This window comes from Lipophrys pholis (genome assembly GCF_963383615.2).
Source record: "Lipophrys pholis genome assembly, chromosome: 7".
In the NCBI taxonomy this organism is placed as follows: Eukaryota; Metazoa; Chordata; class Actinopteri; order Blenniiformes; family Blenniidae; genus Lipophrys; species Lipophrys pholis.
Window position 1 is genome coordinate 30,401,175 of NC_137638.1, and position 19,961 is coordinate 30,421,135.

The window sequence follows — 19,961 nt, forward strand, 5'->3', positions numbered from 1 at the left end:
TATAACAGATATCTGATCATGAGAAGTCAGATTGACGTGGCCAGATGTTTTCCACAATACTCTGACCTCTTTGTGCATGACTAGCTGTTAATCTCATATATTTGTGTTGGTTCACACCTGTGCTTGTGTCAAATAATAAACTGTAGAAAAAAGAAGTGCTGTAGTCAGAGCATGAGCAGAAGACCGAAGAAAACACAAGTGATGTGCAGCAGCGAAAAGTCAACAAAGAGCCACTTCTGGAATGAAGAAGCAACAAATTTGATGTTAAATGAGATGAAAATTGCAGCAGAGTCAACAGTTAGACTGCAGGCGCCACAATGTTCAAAAAGGCAAGAGCAAATGTTCGGAAACTCCTGAAAGAAATATGATACTGGGCTGAAACATGCAAACCAAGGTTTTTTTCTATTATGCATTTCTGAAAGTGCTTGTAAACACATCAGATCTGGTAATTAACAATTATCTCATGACGCCCAGTTATCATATTTTTACGGTCATGTAAACAAGCTCATTCTGAAAGAAGGATTGTAATTTGCAGATGGTCCCTGCACTCATGTCACAGCCTGCTAAACAACGTTGTTTGTGCTGCTCCAAAGAAAACTTCTTTTGACTAAATGAGCCTGCAGCATATTGCCTCACTCACACCATCATTCGTGTGTTGCTGACAGTGTCTTGAATAGGCTGGTATGCACCGGTACGCAGTACTGGTACTTTAAAATTTTACTCCTCAGCGTACCAGGACTTTTTTCTAGCGTACCGGAACTTTTCGTAATGTCCAGACTATCAGACGCTACTTTTCACACACTTTGAACCCAGCAGCTTAAACAATGAGGCTAATTCATGGATTTTTACTGGTAAACAAGATTCATGCCGACGATACATGGTGATGCGTTCAGGTGCATCACGTAACTCTGCCCTCCGTGGCTGCGCTCCGGGACTGACCATTCGTCCTCAGACAAAAATCTCCTCTCCTCACAATCAGCAAACACTTTATGAACACAGATAAAACCCTCAGTGTTTGTGTATTTTTGCAGAAATTTACTTGCCCTCTCTTCCTCTCGCTCTCTCTCTTTCCCTCCATTCCAGTCCGTAGCCCCACCACGGAAGCAGCTCGTGTTTAAAATTGTTTTTTTTCTAGAAATAAAATAAAGAAAAAAAATAAAAACTGCAATCCCACAGTGAAATTCATGCCCTGTTAAAACGTGGACACATGTTCTTATAGTGTGTTATAGTGTTATAAACAGCTTATGTTCATTATTTAAAAATAGTTTACACTGTACTGTCTGTGGCCCATATTGACGTGATCGTCGACATCAACATTTTTCGCAATTACACACTTAAATCATTATATTACTGCAGAACATTTCCTAAAAAAAATTTTCAAATTGTATTCAGCAAACTGCACCAGGTTCCTGTCCTGTCCATTCCTACATGACCTCAGGTTCCTCTGTGTCAGTTTTCAGGTGGATTCACTGCACCATTTTTTCACAATTACACGTTTAAATTACACCTAATACATATAATGCTGTACAGACTGATTAAATAACAATCCCCAGAGGGACAATAAAAGTATATCTGAACTTATTCAGGATGGAGTGTAGTGACATCCACTTCTCTCTGTCTTTCGCTGTCATTCTTTCCTTTAATTTTTTTGGGGCAAATTATTAAAAGTCTGCCCATATCAATAAATATTGATATTAATAAATATGCAACTACTTACAACATGTACTTGTGTAGGTTTTTTTGTTGTTTTTTTAAATGTCACACTATTATAATAAAGCAGCCGGTGGATCTACATGCTGCACAAGGTGCATTTATTTTACACCTGCCGTACAAAATGTCTGCGCATGCCACTGAATATTATGTTTTTGTCTATATTTGTATGAGAAAGTGACAGCATGTCACCAAGAGGAGGACCGGCACTTATTTTTTTCCACTTAAAGCACTGATTGATGACGTTTCATAAAAGAATTATTGATGCTGGAACTTCAGGGAGCTGCTCTCAGCAGGTGTGTATGTGTCTTGGTCTAATCCACGAATTAACTCCAACTTCTTCACAGACCTGCTCCATGTGGCGGATCTGAAGAGTCTCTGTACCTGAGCCTTTTTTTACTGGCCACTGTACCTCCAACTAGCCCGACCTGCCAGACATTGTGTAGCACCAACTGTGGAGAGAGTCCATGGTGCTGCTCACTGAGTGGTGCATTTAAGAATGACTTAAGAAAATCCGAACTCTGAGTTTTAATACTTGGAAGAGCCGCACTCCGATGATTTCAGTTATGGATCAAAGATCTGCAACCTGACAGGCAATGTGCCACATGTGGCTCGAGAGCTGCGGGTTCGAACTACAATGCAAAGATGAGCAGGTGCCTGCATGAGAAATCTCTCAGCACTGCAGTTGTTTGTGCAAAGCCAAAAGTAACTTCACACTGTTGGACTGGCTTTATATTTGAGAGTGGTTGGTATGCGTTCCTCTGAAGCAGCACTTCAAACACTAGACTTGTAAATTTGTTGAATTGCATAGGTTAGTTTTGATCGGAGCGTCTGAGATATGGAAATATGCAAGGGGTCACATTTATGCAGCTCCAAAGACCTTTTACACTATCTCACACGAATGCAAATGAGCTCCTCAGAACCACTGCGAGGAGCTTTGAGTAAAATAAGCATTTCAGGGGTAAAGTACCAACAAACCAAGTAGATGAAGCTGCTACAGTATGTGTCTGTTTTTAATGATAGTATAAAACTAATTGCTGTGTGTGTCATAATGTAACTTCACTCAAACATCTGTTTTGGGCTTTTTGGGGTCCTGCGGTTCAACAACTGAAAGAAATGAACAGAGACCCACAAAAGAGGAAGACAATGCAACAATCAGCCATAACATTATTACCACATGGGAAATGAAAAATACTGATGATCTTTTTGCTATGGTACCTGTTAATGGGATCAATTAAAGAAGAAGAGAACATTTTTTTCTTCAATGTTAATTAGTGGTCAAACTGGTCAAATATACAGTCAAAGCATTTCCTACACCAGGGGTGTCAAACACAAAATGTTCAGGTTCCACAAACAGCCCAGTTTCAACTCGAGTGGGCCGCACCAGTAAAATAGAGCCAAAATAACCTTTAAATTCAAATGTTGAAGTTTTTCTTTGTTGTGTTGCAGAGTATACAGGATGAAAATGTCTATGTCTTTGGAAAACCAAACAATTCCGATGGAAATTACTACAATCACAACATGAAGTGAGTTTTATTGGAATCTTCTGGTGCAAAATACAGTGAAATGTCCAGAAAACCTCTCCTCTGGGTGTTTCATTCTAGGTGTTTCATTCCAGCATCACAGATATCTCAGTTCAGGTCTCTTAAGAAGTTGTTTAATTTTTTAATCAATGCTTTCTTTGAAATTATCATTTGCTGGGTCACTTATAACTCAAAAGTTGTCCAAGGTTTAACAATAAATGGTATCAATAACAGAGCCAAAACGTTTTTCCTCCTCCTCTTTCAGCAGTTTCCGGTCTGGGGTTGTCACAGCAGATCTTCAGTGGCGCTAACATGTGGGTTTTAAGGATCTTTGAAATCCTTCAGGTGGAACAAATAACTATTAATCACAATCTGGAGTCAGGCCTTCCACATATTACTGTGTTTATGTCAGCGCTTTTTTTCTCAATCTGAATAAATAGTTTCTGGTTGAGAGCTCAGAATATCCTGTTTACATGCAAACTGAATAAAGTGATCAGATTAAGGCCACATTTACACATTTTTGAAAAAACTGATATTTTTCTGCATTTGGGTTGCCCATTTACACTTAAACACAGCTATGACTCACCACAAATGATGATTCCTGAAAACTCCGGCCACCAGTGTTGCCAGATCAGATTGACAGTTTCCAGTTTTCATCTTAGAACCCGCCCATTCCAATAAAAACCAGCCCAAACCACGAAGTTGCCAGACACCCATGCAAACCTGCAAAATTATAACACATGCAAAAGAAAACACACCCAGAGCTTCATATCTGCATCAAATAACCACATATGAATGATAGATAAACAAGTTTTTGCAAATTGCAACCAACAAGAGCGCAGTAAATCAACCTACACAAATTGCAAAATGAACCTCTGGCATCCTAGCGCCAGGCCCTGATTAGTAATAATGCCAACTGCATGTAAAAATTTACACTTTTAAGCCTCATATATTTTGTTATTTACATCACAAATGACCTGTATGAGGACGACATGCAAAACAATTTTAAACTAAATTACACACATACAGAGCGCATCTCCCTCCCTCCCTTCTCTCTTTTTCTCCTCGCTGCTTTCCTCACCTGTGGTGCTGAAAGATGCACAACGACCTGCCGCACAGCAGCTGATTGAGTTTTTAATTCAATGAGCAAATGCCATAGAATAAGTGGGCTGCAGTTACCAAAATCAATCCCAGTGCAAATAAGTTAACGTGACATAAATATCATCTTACTTTTACGCAGAATCAGCGTTTTTCCATTAACTTCAACAATGTTGAGAACTTGAACTATTTACAGTCACTGGAAGCCAGAACAGCTGGCTAATACATGGATGAATCAAATCATTTTGGCTATATTCAATTATTTATTTATTTAGGCTATTTATTTATTTATTAGAGAGAGAGAGAGAGAGAGAGAGAGAGAGAGAGATTGAGAGAGAGAGAGAGAGAGAGAGAAAGGGGGGGGGGGGGGGGGGGGGGTTCACAATATTAAAAACTTGCCAAATGTGGACAAAAGCAGCCCAAATTTTAATCACCAGCCCAATGTATTTTTCCTCGCCTGACATAAACAAAAATAGCCCGATTTGGCGGAAAACTGCCCAATCTGGCAACACTGCCGGCCACAGTCTAGATCTGGATTAACTCCGGTTGCATCTAAAGTGGGGGAGGCGGATATTTACATCACAATTCGAGACGTGGTGTTGTTTTCCAGGATTCTGTTTGTCTATCATGGCTTCATGCTTCTTGTTACACTGCCCCCTACAGGTTTGGCTGTTTATAGTAGCTCTGAACCGGGTGTATGTCAATGTCAATGAAGATATTTTTGTAAACGAAGATGGGGAAATAACAGTTTTTATAAAAACCTGGTTACGTGTACATGTGGCCTAAGGAGCAGGAGTATCATGTGATTCAGTCAGTAAATCAAATGCGTATGATTTGCACTATGCCACAAATCACTGTTGCCAACAGTACATATGCTGAGTCTTTCAACTAATAGAAAATCTTTTGACATGTTTAAGAGCAGTGTTGTCCCCAGCATTGACCCATGGTACTTTAGCACAGCCATTTTTCTCGGGACACTCTCGCCGCTGTTCCACCGCAGTACGAGCCGGAGCGGTGCGGAGTGGGAGGTTACAGTACGGCAAAGCGCACCCAGGACCAACTCTATCGCGCGGTCCCACCGCAGAAAGTACGGTAAAAATGCAGGCGGGGTTGAGAACGACTCCGAGACGTGTCCAGCGAAGAACATGGAAGCGGCCGGCGGCCGTCCTAGTTGTTCTCCTCCAAAAAGGAAAAAGAAAACTGGTCCACACGAAGAAACACCTTTTAACCAGCAGCCAGAGCTGGCCTGTGTGGTCTGATCTGACAGAGAAGCTCCTGTAGTTCAGATTGCTGCACGAATTAATTTTGATTCCAGTAGAAATGTGCGGGAGTAGACAGAGCACAAGAAAATACGAGGCTGCAAAGCCACAGACCAGTGACCAGTCAACTTCAAGCTCCAACAATGGGCATGAATGCATGAGAACTGGACTGTAGAGCAAGAGAAGGTCAAATCATGTTTTCTTTCACGTCACATGGATGTGTGTGTGTGTGTGTGTTTGTGTGCGTGTGTGTGTGTGTGTGTGTGCGTGTGTGTGTGTGTGTGTGTGTGTGGGTGGGTGGGTGGGTGGGTGGGTGGGTGGGTGGGTGTGTGTGTGTGTGTGTGTGTGTGTGTGTGTGTGTGTGTGTGTGTGTGTGTGTGCGTGTGTGTGTGTGTGTGTGTGTTTCCTGGAACACTGGGGTGCATTATGGGAAAAAAGCAACCCAGTGGAGTTGCTGTGCTGCTGGAAACCTTCCGGTCATGTGGATCATGTACCACCTACCTAAGCTTTGCTGCAGATCGCCCTTCTCTTGAAATATTATTCCCTGGCAGCTTCTCTCAGCAGGATAATACACATAAAGATTTCAGGAACGAGCTAAAAGAAACCATGCCTTTTCTCGTTATCTGCAGGATGGCAGGAAGACCCTGGAGAACCAGGTGAAGAGGCTGGAGATTGTGGAGCGCCGGGAGACCAAACTGAAAGATGAGATCCAGAGCAAAGCCCAGCAGATTCAGCAGATGGCAGATAAGATCCTGGTAACCCACCTTTCATCCCCTGTGCAGAGCTAAAATAATAGGAGGAGGTGTGAGATAAACATAGCTCATTGTCATTTCTGCAGAGGAAGTGCAATTTTACATAATGATTCTGGGGGGGAAAACTCATACTTATCATTTATGATATTTATAAATTATCTTCTATGTAAGCCAGTATTTTTCTATGCACAGTGCTCAGAGAATAAATCATTTGACATAATATAGTGTCCTCTTGATACCCCTACACTGGCATGATACAACCACACAAGTACCTTCCATTAGGAGATTATAATAATGTGGGTGTAAACAGACTGATTAATTAATGCTCTCCTTCTTCTGGTGGCACCATTTGGTCATGTCACTCAATATCCAGCATAGCCGGCCACTAGTTTTAACCTGACCAGAGATCTGTCAGAGCAGACAGATAACAGTTTCTTGCAGCCTCACAAAAGTTTTCTTGAGTTGAAAGTTGAAAACCAACTGGAAAATGCAGCATTTTGTGATTTTATGTTTGAGTTCCAGTTTCGTTTTTCCTGTTAAAACATGTTTAAAATTTTAAATATGCAAAGCAGAAACTGAGGTCATTCAAACAGATGGTGTTTTGCTGAAGGGAGTCTTTCCTTACTGAGAAAGTCCAAATACAGGATTTACTGACATCGAAAAGAAATGAACAAAATATTAACCACACTGACACACACTGTCTCAAGGTTGGTGACGAAGAGTCCATGTAGGACTGTGAACATCAAGAAAAGCTTTAACCAGTTTCTTTTTCTCTTGTTTTGTTGTTTTGTATTTTGGCTGTTTGTATTGTTTTGTTCAATTTGATATTGATTTCACTGAGGTGTAGTGACATATGGTGCTGAATTACACTGCTGAAAAAACTAAAGGGACACCTAAACAACACAATGTAACTCCAACTATATCACACTGGTGTGAAATCAACCTGTCCAGGGAGGAAGCAACACTAATTGTGAATCAGTTTCACCTCTTGTGCAAATGAAACAGACAACATGAGGAAATGAGAGGCGATTAGCAAGACAACTCCTATAAAGGAGGTTCTGCAGGCGGTGACCACAAACCATGACACTGTTCTCCTGGTTCCTGGCTGATGTTCTGGTCACCTTAGAACGTTGTTAGTGTTCTCAGTCCTCGAGGCAGCAGGAGGCGAGTCTACAACCAACACAAGTTGCTCAGGTTGAGCAGCTCATCCAAGATGGTACATCAATGTGAGCTGTGGCAAGAAGGTCTGCTGTGTCTCCCAGCACAGTGTCCAGAGCATGGAGAACATCCCTCAGGAGAACTTCCCTCAGGGGAACATCCCTCAGGAGAACATCCCTCAGGAGAACTTCCCTCAGGAGAACATCCCTCAGAGGAACATCCCTCAGGTGAACTTCCCTCAGGAGAACATCCCTCAGGAGAACTTCCCTCAGGGGAACATCCCTCAGGAGAACATCCCTCAGAGGAACATCCCTCAGGAGAACTTCCCTCAGGAGAACATCCCTCAGGAGAACTTCCCTCAGGAGAACATACCTCAGGAGAACTTCCCTCAGGAGAACATCCCTCAGAGGAACATCCCTCAGGAGAACTTCCCTCAGGAGAACATACCTCAGAGGAACATCCCCCAGAGGAACATCCCTCAGAGGAACATCCCTCAGGAGAACATCCCTCAGGAGAACTTCCCTCAGGAGAACATCCCTCAGGAGAACATCCACCGCCTCTTCAGAAGCATGCCCAGGTGTTGTAGGGAGGTCATACAGGCAGGTGGAGGCCACACACACTACTGAGCCTCATTTTGACTTGTCTGGAGGACTTTTACCTGACGTTGGATCAGCCTGCAATGTGATTCTCTGCTTTTATTTTGATAGGATTCCAAATCCAGAGCTCCATGGGATAATAATTATGATTTACATTGGTCAGTTTATGTTTTGTTCCCAACGCACTCTACTATATATTGAATAAAGACTTTCAACTGCAATATTTCATTAATTGAGATCTGGGATGTTTTGTTGAGGTGTTCCCTTTATTTTTTTGAGCCGTGTATATATTTTCTCCTTCAGTTTGCATTTCTGTCATGTTGGGTGGTTGGCTGGCTTGTGACTGGTTGGTTGGTTGTTAACTGGTGATTGGTTGGCTGGTTGGTTGGCTGGCTTGTGACAGGTTGGTTGGTTGTTAACTGGTTGTTGGTTTGTTGGCTGGTTGGTTGGTTAGTTAGTAACTCCTAGACCATTTAAAACACCCAGAAAACTCAAAGATCATCAGAAGGCAGACAAATAAAGGTCTCCACCAATGTACTCCTATGGGTTTTCCTTTACAACCATCCAATCACAGACAAGATTTAGTTTCTAACTACCATTAAAAACACACAGTATTTTCATCACATATACTCTGCACCCCAACAGAGAAAAACTTAAAATTTCAAATTCAAAGGTGATTGTGGCTCTATTATTCTGGTCTGGCCCATTCAACATGAAATTCGCCAATGAACTAAAACATGTTTGACTCGCCTGATCTACTGGATGCTGTTTCTTTTTAAGTGATTTTGGCTGTTTTTTGCCTTCATGAAGATGTTGCCTGACAACATTATGCAGCTCACGACTGATTTGTACTATTGTAAAGGAGCTGGAGGAAAATCTGCGAGAGACACAAACCTCAGCCCAACGTTTTGAGACTCATCTGAAACAGAAGGAGAAGCTTTACGAAGACAAGATAAAGGTTTGTATTTTGAAAACACAAGCATGCACACGTCAAGCGGTATACTTGTGCGCTCGGAGGAAGAGCTCTGCTGTGTTGGGCGGCTTTTGCTTCAGTTGGGTGAGTTCGTTGGTCGGACTCTGTGCTCAGGAGATCTCCAGTATGTCGTCTTCACACTGTTTGTGTCCTGTTGACTGATGTCCTGGTTGCTGTTCTGTGGGCTGCCTGGCATTGAGCAGGTGCTGGAGGCCCAGATGAAGGCGGACATGGCTGATAAGGAAATGCTGGAGTCCAGTCAGAGCAAATATGAGGAGGAGGTGCGGGAGAAGTGCAGCATCATCAGTGAACAGAAGGCGGTAAGAAGTGACCAGCTTGGAAACAATATTATTCTGGCTTTTTTTTTAAACATTTGTCACAATGACATAGATTCTCTGTTTTGAATAACATTATTGTAGTGCATGAATCATTAACACATTCACAGTCACCATGTGAATTAAATGATTAATAACCACAAGTTTACCTTCCTGTTCAGACTATAAATGCTATGGACTCAAAGATGAACAGTCTGGAGCAGAGAATTGCTGAGTTGTCCGAGGCCAACAAACTGGCAGCTAACAGCAGCATCTACACCCAGAAAAACATGTAAGTACTAAAAAACATTAGATAACCCTTATCTAATCATGTCTGAGTAAAACTGCATTTATGCAATATTTAACCTTGATGATGACCCGTTGGAAAGGTCCTATTTTGAATTGTATTGCCTTTGTATGACAATACTGTGCAGTGCTGCTTTATTGCTACAGTCAGAATCCAGAATAGAGACAAACAAGCTTGTCATCAAAATGAACTAAAAGGAGGATCAAATCCAGCTCAGCAAGTACAATTTTCTCCCACAAAATCACACTTCACGGCTCTTTCTTTGGTGTTCTACATCTTTGGGGTTTACCTCAACTAACTATTGTTGTAAAACTCTACAGTTACAAATAGCAAGTCTGTTTCACTGAAATGGGGAGATGGAGGCTCATTATTTATCCATGGAACTATCAAATTATGAAAAAGGTCAGAATAACTTATTTGTTGGAGTACATTTCTTAGGGTTCATGTATACGATTTCAAGTAAAAACGGAACATTTTTTGAAAACGGCTTCCAAGGTGGAACTTTTTGAAAACTGAGGAAAACACAGCTTATTTTTATTATCACTATTTCTGGCAAGGCAAACTGATTTAAAAATTCTGGGGTGCAATTTCTTAAGAACTGAGTGGCATCTTTCGGGTCAGCATTGAGCGACCCAGGCTTCTTCAGTCTTGGCCTTCCCTCAATATCGGTGACTTTGACTCGACCACATTTCAGACTGTGACAAACTGCTGTTATTGGCTAGAAAATGCATTTTGATAAATTGGGTGAAGGATAAACCACCAACCGTTACACAGTGGTACAGAGAGATATTTTGGGTCCTCCCTCATGAAAGGATTACTGCAGTTGTGAGAGGTAATGTCAGGTATTTTAAAAACATGTAGTCTCCCCTGCTCAGCCATTTACCCAAAGAAGTGTGATGAGGGGACAGAATGACAAAGTGGCCAAACCCATTGGGAGCTAACCAATAAGCATCCTCCTCCTTTATCATTGTGTGCTCTACTATCAGCATAGTTCAGCTGGCTCTGTGTCTGATTATCAGGAACTTAATAAATCTATCTGCAAAGGATCTTCAAAAACTGATCACAAAGCGTATGACATTGGGCTTCGGGGTGGGGTGGGGGGGCGGCAGCTGGATCTTAACTTGGATTATACAACGTATTATGGTGGCTGTATTTCTTTTCTTTCTTTTTTTTATTTACCCATTTATTTTCCCTTTCTCTCAACTGCAAATTTATTTAAACAATTAATTTACCCTGTTTATTTGTGAAATCTAATAAACAATAAAACTCTGTTTAAAAAAAAAAAAAAGAAAATATTGATACCACTCAAGTGCACCACGGCCATAGTAAATAGTTCTTCTGCACATGCTCAGTAGATGAACAATAAGAACGTTTCCCTGGTAGTTTTATTTTGACAGTCACCATAACAACAATCCAACTTGGTCGTCTGTCCAATAAAATGTCCGTGTTCTCCCATTGTTAATGCTCACAATGTTTTGGTCTCTGCTGCATGTGTGTGTGGTTTCATTACAAAAACAACCAAGAGCACAGACTAGTGGCCAAACATGCTAATTACATTGTTTTCAGCATGCTGCCATTTCTGTGTAAACACAAAACTCTTCTGAAACGAAAATGCATAAATGATGTATTTTCACTTGAAACGATGTTGTCTAAACACAACATTTCTTTCACCTTCCAGCTGCTGCAGTGAGTGAAGTATCCTCAGCTTCTAAAAGTTTTCATACATTTTCCTTCGGCTTCTCCAATTTGATTGTGTTTCGATGCAACATTGGGACCTTTTCTTTCTTCCCAGTTACTCCTGGATGCACCAAAAGCTTTCAACATAATGATCCCCCCCCCCCCCCCCCCCCCCCCCCCCCCCACACACACACACACACACACAAAAAAAAGGGGAGGCAGACTGTTGAAGAGAATGCAACTTGAGCATGTTACACTCTAATGGGTTCTGCAATAATAAACTGTAAAATATGTATAGCAGATAGATCCAGCCTCACTGTCATCACATTAGTTCTTGTTCTATTGGTCATCGTGCAAACCGTGTTGCATAACCTCCCATTAAAACCATCCAATGTGTGATCTTCTCAGGAAAGCCCAGGAGGAGATGATCTCGGAGCTTCGGCAGCAGAAGTTCTACTTGGAGTCTCAGGCTGGGAAGTTGGAGGCCCAGAATGCCAAACTGGAGGAGCATCTCGAGAAAATGAGTCAGCAGGAGCAAAGCAATAAGAGTCGGGTGATGGAGCTGGAAACGAGGCTTCGAGAGGTAGGGAGATATTATCGGAGAAAGGAGTTATCAAAGAAGACTCCTGTCTTGATAGACTCTGATATCAGATTCCTCACAAGTGTGTCAAACAACTGGATTGAAATTTTAGTTTTTTTTAATCATACCCAAACCTTCATGTCAGAGCTTTACTCGGTTTTAATACTGAGAAATATTAAGAAAATATCACATTATCAACACAATGGATATTTCTAAGCAACAGAGACTTCACTTTTGTTTACATGGCAAAAATTTCAAGTTGGAAAAAATCCCCCCAAAAAACAATGTTTTTTAATCATGATGAAACAAAATGTTTCCAAAACAAACCATCCAGAAGCATCTCGGTCCTGGCCAAAGCCAAAGACATATTAGATCAGAAATCACTTTATTTTCTTCACAATTTCAAAGTTTTGACCTTATTTAACTCACTGAGTGGAGGTATGGGAGAATATTTGTGCAAGCTCATTCCAAAAAAGTTTTATTGAAAAAAAGAAGAATTGTTCACAATGTTGGTTTCCATGAACACAACAATCCAATATTCATACAATCGAAAACTTAAAAATTCATGGAGCTTGTAGATTGTAAAACTATTTAATTGTTGTAAAAAGCACAGATTATCTTATTGCTGTGTAACATTCACAAATTGTTCTGTGAAAGAAAGATTACCATTTAAGGGGGCGTTACAGTTCAAGACTCAAATATCAAACTTAATTCAGTTCAAATTTAGAAGAAGTGTAGATTCTTGGAAAGTTCAGGGTTTGGTGATGACATTCTGGGTTTGTTTATGTTTGTTTGTGTTTATGTTTATGGTCATGGTGTTGCATTGATTGATGGATGATGTTTGGGTGTATGAATGTATTAAATTAGGAAGAACTTATTGTTTGACTGAGAAATAAAGTTAATAACAGAGATGTGAAGGGGTAGGATTGCATAAGTTGACACTTCTTAATAAATCCAGATTGGCACAGATCCAAAATACATTGTGTTGTCTTTTACATTTGGATGTTTTTTCTCTCTTTTCTTGTCTGTTTTGTTTCTTTCCTGACATGTTTGGAATAAAGATATATCAAAGCTATATATCAAAACAAACATTGAATTTTAAAAACTTTGAGATCTGTTGAATCATTTGTGTAGCTTCCTGTGTTTTCTTCCCTATGATGAGCAGAAACAACCAAACTGGGTGACGTCAGCATGTCTGAACTGCCTCTTCTTCACCCTCCTGACCCTGAATGGCCTTTTTCTGTCTCCGCTTTCTCAAGATCGGGCTTGAGCATGAGGAACAAAAGCTGGAGATTAAGCGTCAGGTGACAGATCTGACCCTGTCTCTGCAAGAGCGCGAATCTCAGATCAGCAACCTGCAGGCGGCGCGCCATGCTCTGGAGAGTCAACTGCAGCAGGCCAAGACGGAGCTGGAGGAGACCACGGCCGAGGCCGAGGAGGAGATCACCGTGCTCAGAGTGAGAACCAGGCAGCGCTGGAGATCTGGTATCTATGATGCAGTCAAGGCAGTTAAATCTCTCCCCTTTTCTCTCTTGTCGTCCCCCCCCAGGCACACAGAGATGAGATACAACGCAAGTTTGATATCCTGAGAGACAGCTGTGCGGTAAGCTGCTCAGTGCTCCTTTTCTTTGTTGTTGCTGCTCCTTCAGTCTTCCCAGGAATACGTAGCTTCTTTTGGGATTAGATCACACATCATCACAAGCAGCTCATTGAAAAACACATCTCTGTCTGCATTCTAAAGGTATAATATGAAAGATTTAATGACATTTCAGACATATTTTATGGTCAAAAGCTGTGATACAGCATAGAATGAAAAGTGTGATAAATTACCACTTCGTTCATCAACACTCAATTTAAAGAACGGCTTGAAGACGGGATAGCTGCATGTGCCAAGTTTGTATGTTCTCCAGTTGTTTGTGATGGTTTCTCGAGGTTTCCTATTGCTTCAGGTTGATTTCTGACTGAAATTGCCTGCAGACGTAAATATCAATGTGTGTGACTGTAGGTCTGCGTCGGCTGTGATGGACTGGTGATGTGTCCAGATTGAGTTCTGCCCAGCGACCATAAATTAGATCATTATATGGATGATTAATTGAGTTGAAGTCTCACTTTTTGATTGATTTGTGTATTTTTAAAACAAAAAATCTTCCATAATGTACCTTCAATTTATTCCCAATCATCTGTTCCTGTTCCTCCTAATGATGAGATGAAATCTGCAGATGAGCATCATGTTGTGATCATAATCTCATTAGTTTGTAACGGTGAGAATTCCTCTTCTAAGTACGTGTTGGGATTTTTAGTGCAAAATTAACTCGCAGTTTGTTTGTTTCAATGATTGTGCACCAATAAATAAAGGGAGCTCATTTCAACGAGACAGGCTTGGGTGGAGGATAATGGCTTCCATCCAGTGCTTGTTGTTGTTTGGCAGCTTCACTTCCTGGTGTGATTTCTTTTGTTTGCCATTTTTCACTGTGTTATGTGCAGAGTGTTACCTGGACACACTGGTTTATACACCAACACATCATTTCCAATTCAACACGTACTGAGTGACTAAATTAGCCAGAAGAGTTTTAAACCTACTCGATTGCTTTTCTTAGTCGTGTGAACAGAGATTATTTTACAGTGAGACGATGTGGGATGGTGGAGTCCTGCTATCCCACTAACCCTGAGAACTGATGTCACATTAGAAGGAACTGAGAATAGAATAGAATAGAATAGAATAGAATAGAATGCTTTATTTGTCATTATATAGTTGAAATTATTATTATTGTTATGAAATTGCAGGTGCTGCTCCCTTTGGCATTAACACATTCATACGTTTCATGCAACAGCGAGAAAGTACAGTTGAAATATATATAGAAGATATTGATGAAACACGACAACACTAAAAATACTAGAGTCCAGGTGAGCTGTTATTTCAGGCTCTGATGGCTGAAGGATAAAAACAGTTCAGAAGTCTTGATGTACGGGCCTTCATTGATCTGTAGCGCTTGCCAGAAGGCAACACTTCAAAGATGTGATGTGCTGGGTGGGAGGGGTCTTTAAGGATGGCATTTGTCCTTCTCAAGCAACTGGAGCTGGCGATCTCCTCCAGGGAGGGCAGAGGGAAGCCAATGATTTTCTCTGCAGTTTTTATGACCCTCTTCTTGTCTGCAGCCGAGCTTCCAGCGTACCAAGCTGTAATACAGTACATGAGTACGCTTTCAATGGTGGATTGGTAGAAAGTCACCAGCAGCTTCTGCCCCAGTTTGTTCTTCTTGAGAACCCTCAGGAAGTGGAGCCTCTGCTGGGCCTTCGCCATCACTGCTTCAGAGTTTACAGACCAGGTCAGCTCCTCTGAGATGTCGATTCCCAGGAATCTGAAGGAGGGCACTGTCTCCATGTCCCCGTTGATGTGAAGTGGGGCGTGGTCCACCCTGGTCCTGCAGAAGTCTATGATGACCTCTTTTGTTTTTGTGGTGTTCAGCACACATGATCGTGAATAAATTCTAGGGCTAACATGGTCTTCGTTCATCCTATTGCCCTACTTTTGTAGATCCTCCCACTCACAAACTGTTCAGAAACCAAGGTCTATAGATTCAGCTGGCCAGTGTTCAGCCAAACGCAGCCAAATACTGGAACAAGCACAGCCTGAAATTTCACTCTATTTTCGCCCTGCTGAGAATTGTAATGTTGGTCCGAAAACAATTCAGAGCAGAGCAAGACATCCTGGAAAATGAAGGTCAACGTGAGGTCTTCCAGGAAGTCTTAATGATTTTAGCTCCTTCTCAACATCTCATCTGTTTTAGTGCTTCAGTGCTGATTCATTCGTTCACATCAGGCTGTTGTATTTTCTTTCTCTCATCAATAGAACGCTATCTTTTGAATGAAAGAAAAACCTTTGAGCACCTTTCTGCCTCTCACAGTTTGAACTCATCTCATCTCTCATGGGCAACAGACTGAACTTATTCCTTTTAAGCCTCTGGCAAAAATATAAGCTTTTCCTCGAAGCTATTCCACACCGAAATAATGACAATGAAATTAGCTCAGCAGTCTTTAGCTACAGTCAATGAAACTGGTCAAAGCAGACAACTGGGCTGAAGATTTATGATGATTCAACCCAAAATGGATTTGAAGAATGTATGATTCATTTATAGTCTAGCTTGATGTAAGATATATTTTGAGTACTGAAGTAAACCACCTCCCTGTGTAAGGTTACACAATGTTTCAAGTGAAAACACCTAATTTCAGGAAAGGTTCCCGTTCACACGGCAACATTTTGAAAATAATGTCTGTTTACACAGAAATGGCAGAAACACAGAAAACAATGTAGTTTTAATGTTGGGCACCACACACACACATGCAAGCAGATAACATTACACTATAAACATTAAGAATAACGAGTACACGGACAGACAGATAGAAATAAAAGGCTTTGATGGGGCATATTATGCAGAACAAGAGCAATCAGACATTTCTGACGTCCACCAAATGGTGACCTGGACTCAGGAAAAACAAAAGCTTCCGGATCACCTCCGACATTTAATGGAATCTTCTATGGCCTGATAAATATATGTGGTGAAAATTTCGACAAAATCTGTGCAATAATTTTGACGTAATTTTGCTAACAGTCATTCAGACAGACGACTATACGCCGATGATTTTATTACGTCCTTGGCAGACATAAATATCCCTTTCTAGTGGAATTATATTTGGCTCACCATCCAGCTCCTAAATGTTCAGAAGACATTATGTTGTGAGCGACTGAAGAAGAAATCCAGGTGGTTTATGAAGTTCCTCAGAAAACTACCCATTCATGACATAATGGTTAGGGGAAATGTGATTGTACGCAGTCACCTCCAGAATAACTGATTCCGAATTTGTTTTGATCTTTAGCAATTGAAATGTGAAGTTTCCAGTTATGGTCTTTAAGGCCTCTCCACACTGGGTGATTTTTGTCCATCCCAGACTAAAGTTAGCTATAATGGGAGACTTGTGGCGATATCTTTGGTCTTGGCTCTAAATTGGGGTTCCTACGTGGCCCTGTGAGACCGGTTCAACCTGTTCTCATGCAACCAAAGAAAACCTGCGATACAATTCTGACAATCTTGGATATTTGAGGTGGTTGCGACCGCTGCTGCTGCAGCCTACATCAGCTGGTCCAGATCCATATGGAGTAAATTTTTAAAGCCGCATTGATCGTCCATCTAAATGATATCATGAGTTTTAGAACGTTGCATTAAGTCTCTCTGATAAGACACTGTCTGCCTTAAAACATCACGATATTCATCACATTCATTTAACTTGTTACGTTTACACATAGTGTGTTTTGTTGGAAAAGAAAAGACCATAAAAGTAAATGCTAACTTAACAAAATTGACATTTCATGTTAGCCTCTCTTTCTGAGCCATGTTCTCCTCCTCCTCCTCCTTTTTTGGGGATTTCTCTCCAAACACATAAATGCCACATTAGCGATGGCTGTGTTCAATCACGTCAACTCGTCATCCTGGCTTCAGCTTACGTTTTCATTGTGCAATCTGCTCACAGCGGACTTCATGTCGTGACCTAAAGTTTATTAGTTGTACAGTGTGGCCCGCGGTGAACTTATAAGATTGCTCAAATCTGTAGGAGCCTTTAGAAAACCAGTTGTCCCTATCTATAGATAAGTTCCCTGCCTCTGAGAGAAGTTCTCACGCAAACATGTCGGTTTCCTTGGCGACGGAAACTCTTTCAGGTTCAGGTCTACACCAATGTAGGAGGGCATGACAAGCATTAAAGGAGACATGCACTCAAACCAGTCAGTCCGAGTGAAAATCATGCTGTTAAGATTTATCCTTGAGTGTTTTAATTCAAAGCACAAAATGTTAATAACATTACCTGAAAAAAACAAACATAATAAAAACAAAAAAACACAACTACAATGGCTGCTTCAGTGAGTTATAAAAAGCCAAAAAAAATCATCTTCAAGGGGAACATTTCAGTTACTGTGGCGTTTAAGTGCTATGGGTCAGACTTCAGCTTATTTTGTGTGTTTTGTCTACATAAGACATCCATATGCATAATTCACCAGGTGGGAAAATAAGTCAAAGCTCAAATATTCATGATGTTTTCACAGTTCAATGATGATGCCACTTGTCAGAGGTTTTTTTTTTTTATCCTTTCTGCCCATCACATTTAACATGATGAATTTAGGAGGATTCAAACGTCACAGCACTTGTGTTGCTCTGCCATTTATTGAAAGAGGAAATGCTCTTCTTTATTTCCCACCGTCCGGGCACAGGAAATGTTATGCTAATGGTAATCAAGGAAGCTGTTCGACACCCGCAGCCTTTACCAACATCATGGAGCTATTTGTATTCAGGCAGTGTTGAGTATGCAATGCTCTCGCTGTGATTTGCTTCAGGTCTTCAGGTTGCTCCATAGATCTGGTTGACAGATGAGGAGAGTAAATACAGGGGCTCGGCAGATTACCACAGCATCCATTGCACTGTTGACTTCTTGGTCCGCCTTTAGATTTCAGTTGCTGCTGTCAGTCCTCTGCCTCAGAGGACCCGAATCACTGAGTCAGGGCAGAACAGACGACTAATTTATGTACTTCAAAGCTTTGCCCCCCCTCCACCACCTTGAAGTTCTTTGTGGCACATATGTTCCCATAGGAGGAGAGCATGAGGGGCTTTTGGCGGCAAGTCAAATATAATAAGTTGGGTTTTATCAGAGTTCACACGGAGAAAATCACAGCTCATCCAGGCCTTCATGTTCTCACAACAGGCTAACCAGTATCTTCTGGTTTCATAGACAGATTTGGGTATAATGTGTGTTGCAATGGAAGTTAGTACAGTGTTTACTCATAATATTTCCTACAGGAATCATATATAATGAGAAATATGTGGGTCCTAACTCAGATCCTTGCGGAACGCCATGATTCACTTTAGTCTGAGCTGAGGAGTCATTGAACAAAGTGGAATCAGTGTGATGAATATAATTCAAAGCTTTTAGGTTTAATGTTATAAATAATGGTATTAATTGCACATTTTCTGTCCTGTTCTGAGGTCATGACAAGGTTATCACGTACTTAAAACTCTAAAATCCTGAAAAGGCTCCAGGATCAAGGCTTGTTTGAGAAGAGAATGAATGAACTTGACGGGAGATTATGAACTGACCTAAACTCAACAACACCACTCCTGGCCGTCGGTGGGAGAGAGGATTTCCTGAGGCAAATCTGTAACACTGCAGTGAGAAACTCCAGGAGTGTGCTGGTAGTTTGCTCATTGATTGCTGCTGAGGCTTATTGAGACAGACTGCAGCTGTGAGTTCTTGGTGCCGTTATTGCTGTGATGTTGCTGCAGTCTGGACTTTGCTAAGACAAATTTTTTTTGTTTTGTTTGTTTGCCATACTATAGCCTTGATTTGTGCCCATGCAGTGAGATAATAAGACAGAGCATTGTGTTAGACCTGCTGTCCTGCTATATCCCTGAACTCAGATCTTGATTACTCGACCTCAGGCACCACAGTCAGGCTAAAAAGCAGCAGCAGTGCTTCCAATCAGTGAAGGTACAATATTGAAGTACAACTTTTGCAAAGACATAAGCAATAAATGCATCATGTATTGTGTCACAACATCTGTCAGTCCTACAGTGTTCCTTGAAATTGAACCACCACACTGACACAAAAATGGCCTTCTGGTCTGTGTAGAAGTGGATTTTTTCCTGAAGATATGCTTGATATATTCACAGTGGTGTTCCCAGCGCGATTCTGGCTTTGTGCCTTTCAATCTGTAGTTTGCGTGTGTTATAATGAGTGATTGTGTCACTGTAGTTGCTGTTCGGGCTAGACCCCGGAACCTTTGAGCTGTTGTGTGTTGTTTCACCCCGGAACTGTCATGTGGGGACCAGGTACCCGTGAGTGGTGGTGGAATGTGTTGTATTGAATATGAGTGTTACTAAAAGTTATCCAAAATGTTACCGAGTGTGAGTGCATCCTTGCTACGAAGTTATAACAGCATGTTCCCCTTGTGCACATGTGACTTTTTATTCAG

At 41.2% G+C, this 19,961-nt stretch overlaps 1 protein-coding gene across 1 annotated transcript in view; it reads left to right on the forward strand.

The window, feature by feature from the left end:
* citb (citron rho-interacting serine/threonine kinase b) overlaps positions 1–19,961 on the forward strand; it is a gene marked incomplete at its 5' end in the record, with an annotated part of 92,813 nt that overhangs the window by 17,685 nt on the left and 55,167 nt on the right. Inside the window, 7 exons of the mRNA XM_080467464.1 lie at positions 6,220–6,345; positions 8,959–9,054; positions 9,273–9,389; positions 9,566–9,675; positions 11,776–11,950; positions 13,207–13,404; positions 13,497–13,550. Coding sequence (XP_080323590.1) covers positions 6,220–6,345; positions 8,959–9,054; positions 9,273–9,389; positions 9,566–9,675; positions 11,776–11,950; positions 13,207–13,404; positions 13,497–13,550 — 876 coding nt within the window. The remainder of the gene's footprint in view (positions 1–6,219; positions 6,346–8,958; positions 9,055–9,272; positions 9,390–9,565; positions 9,676–11,775; positions 11,951–13,206; positions 13,405–13,496; positions 13,551–19,961) is intronic.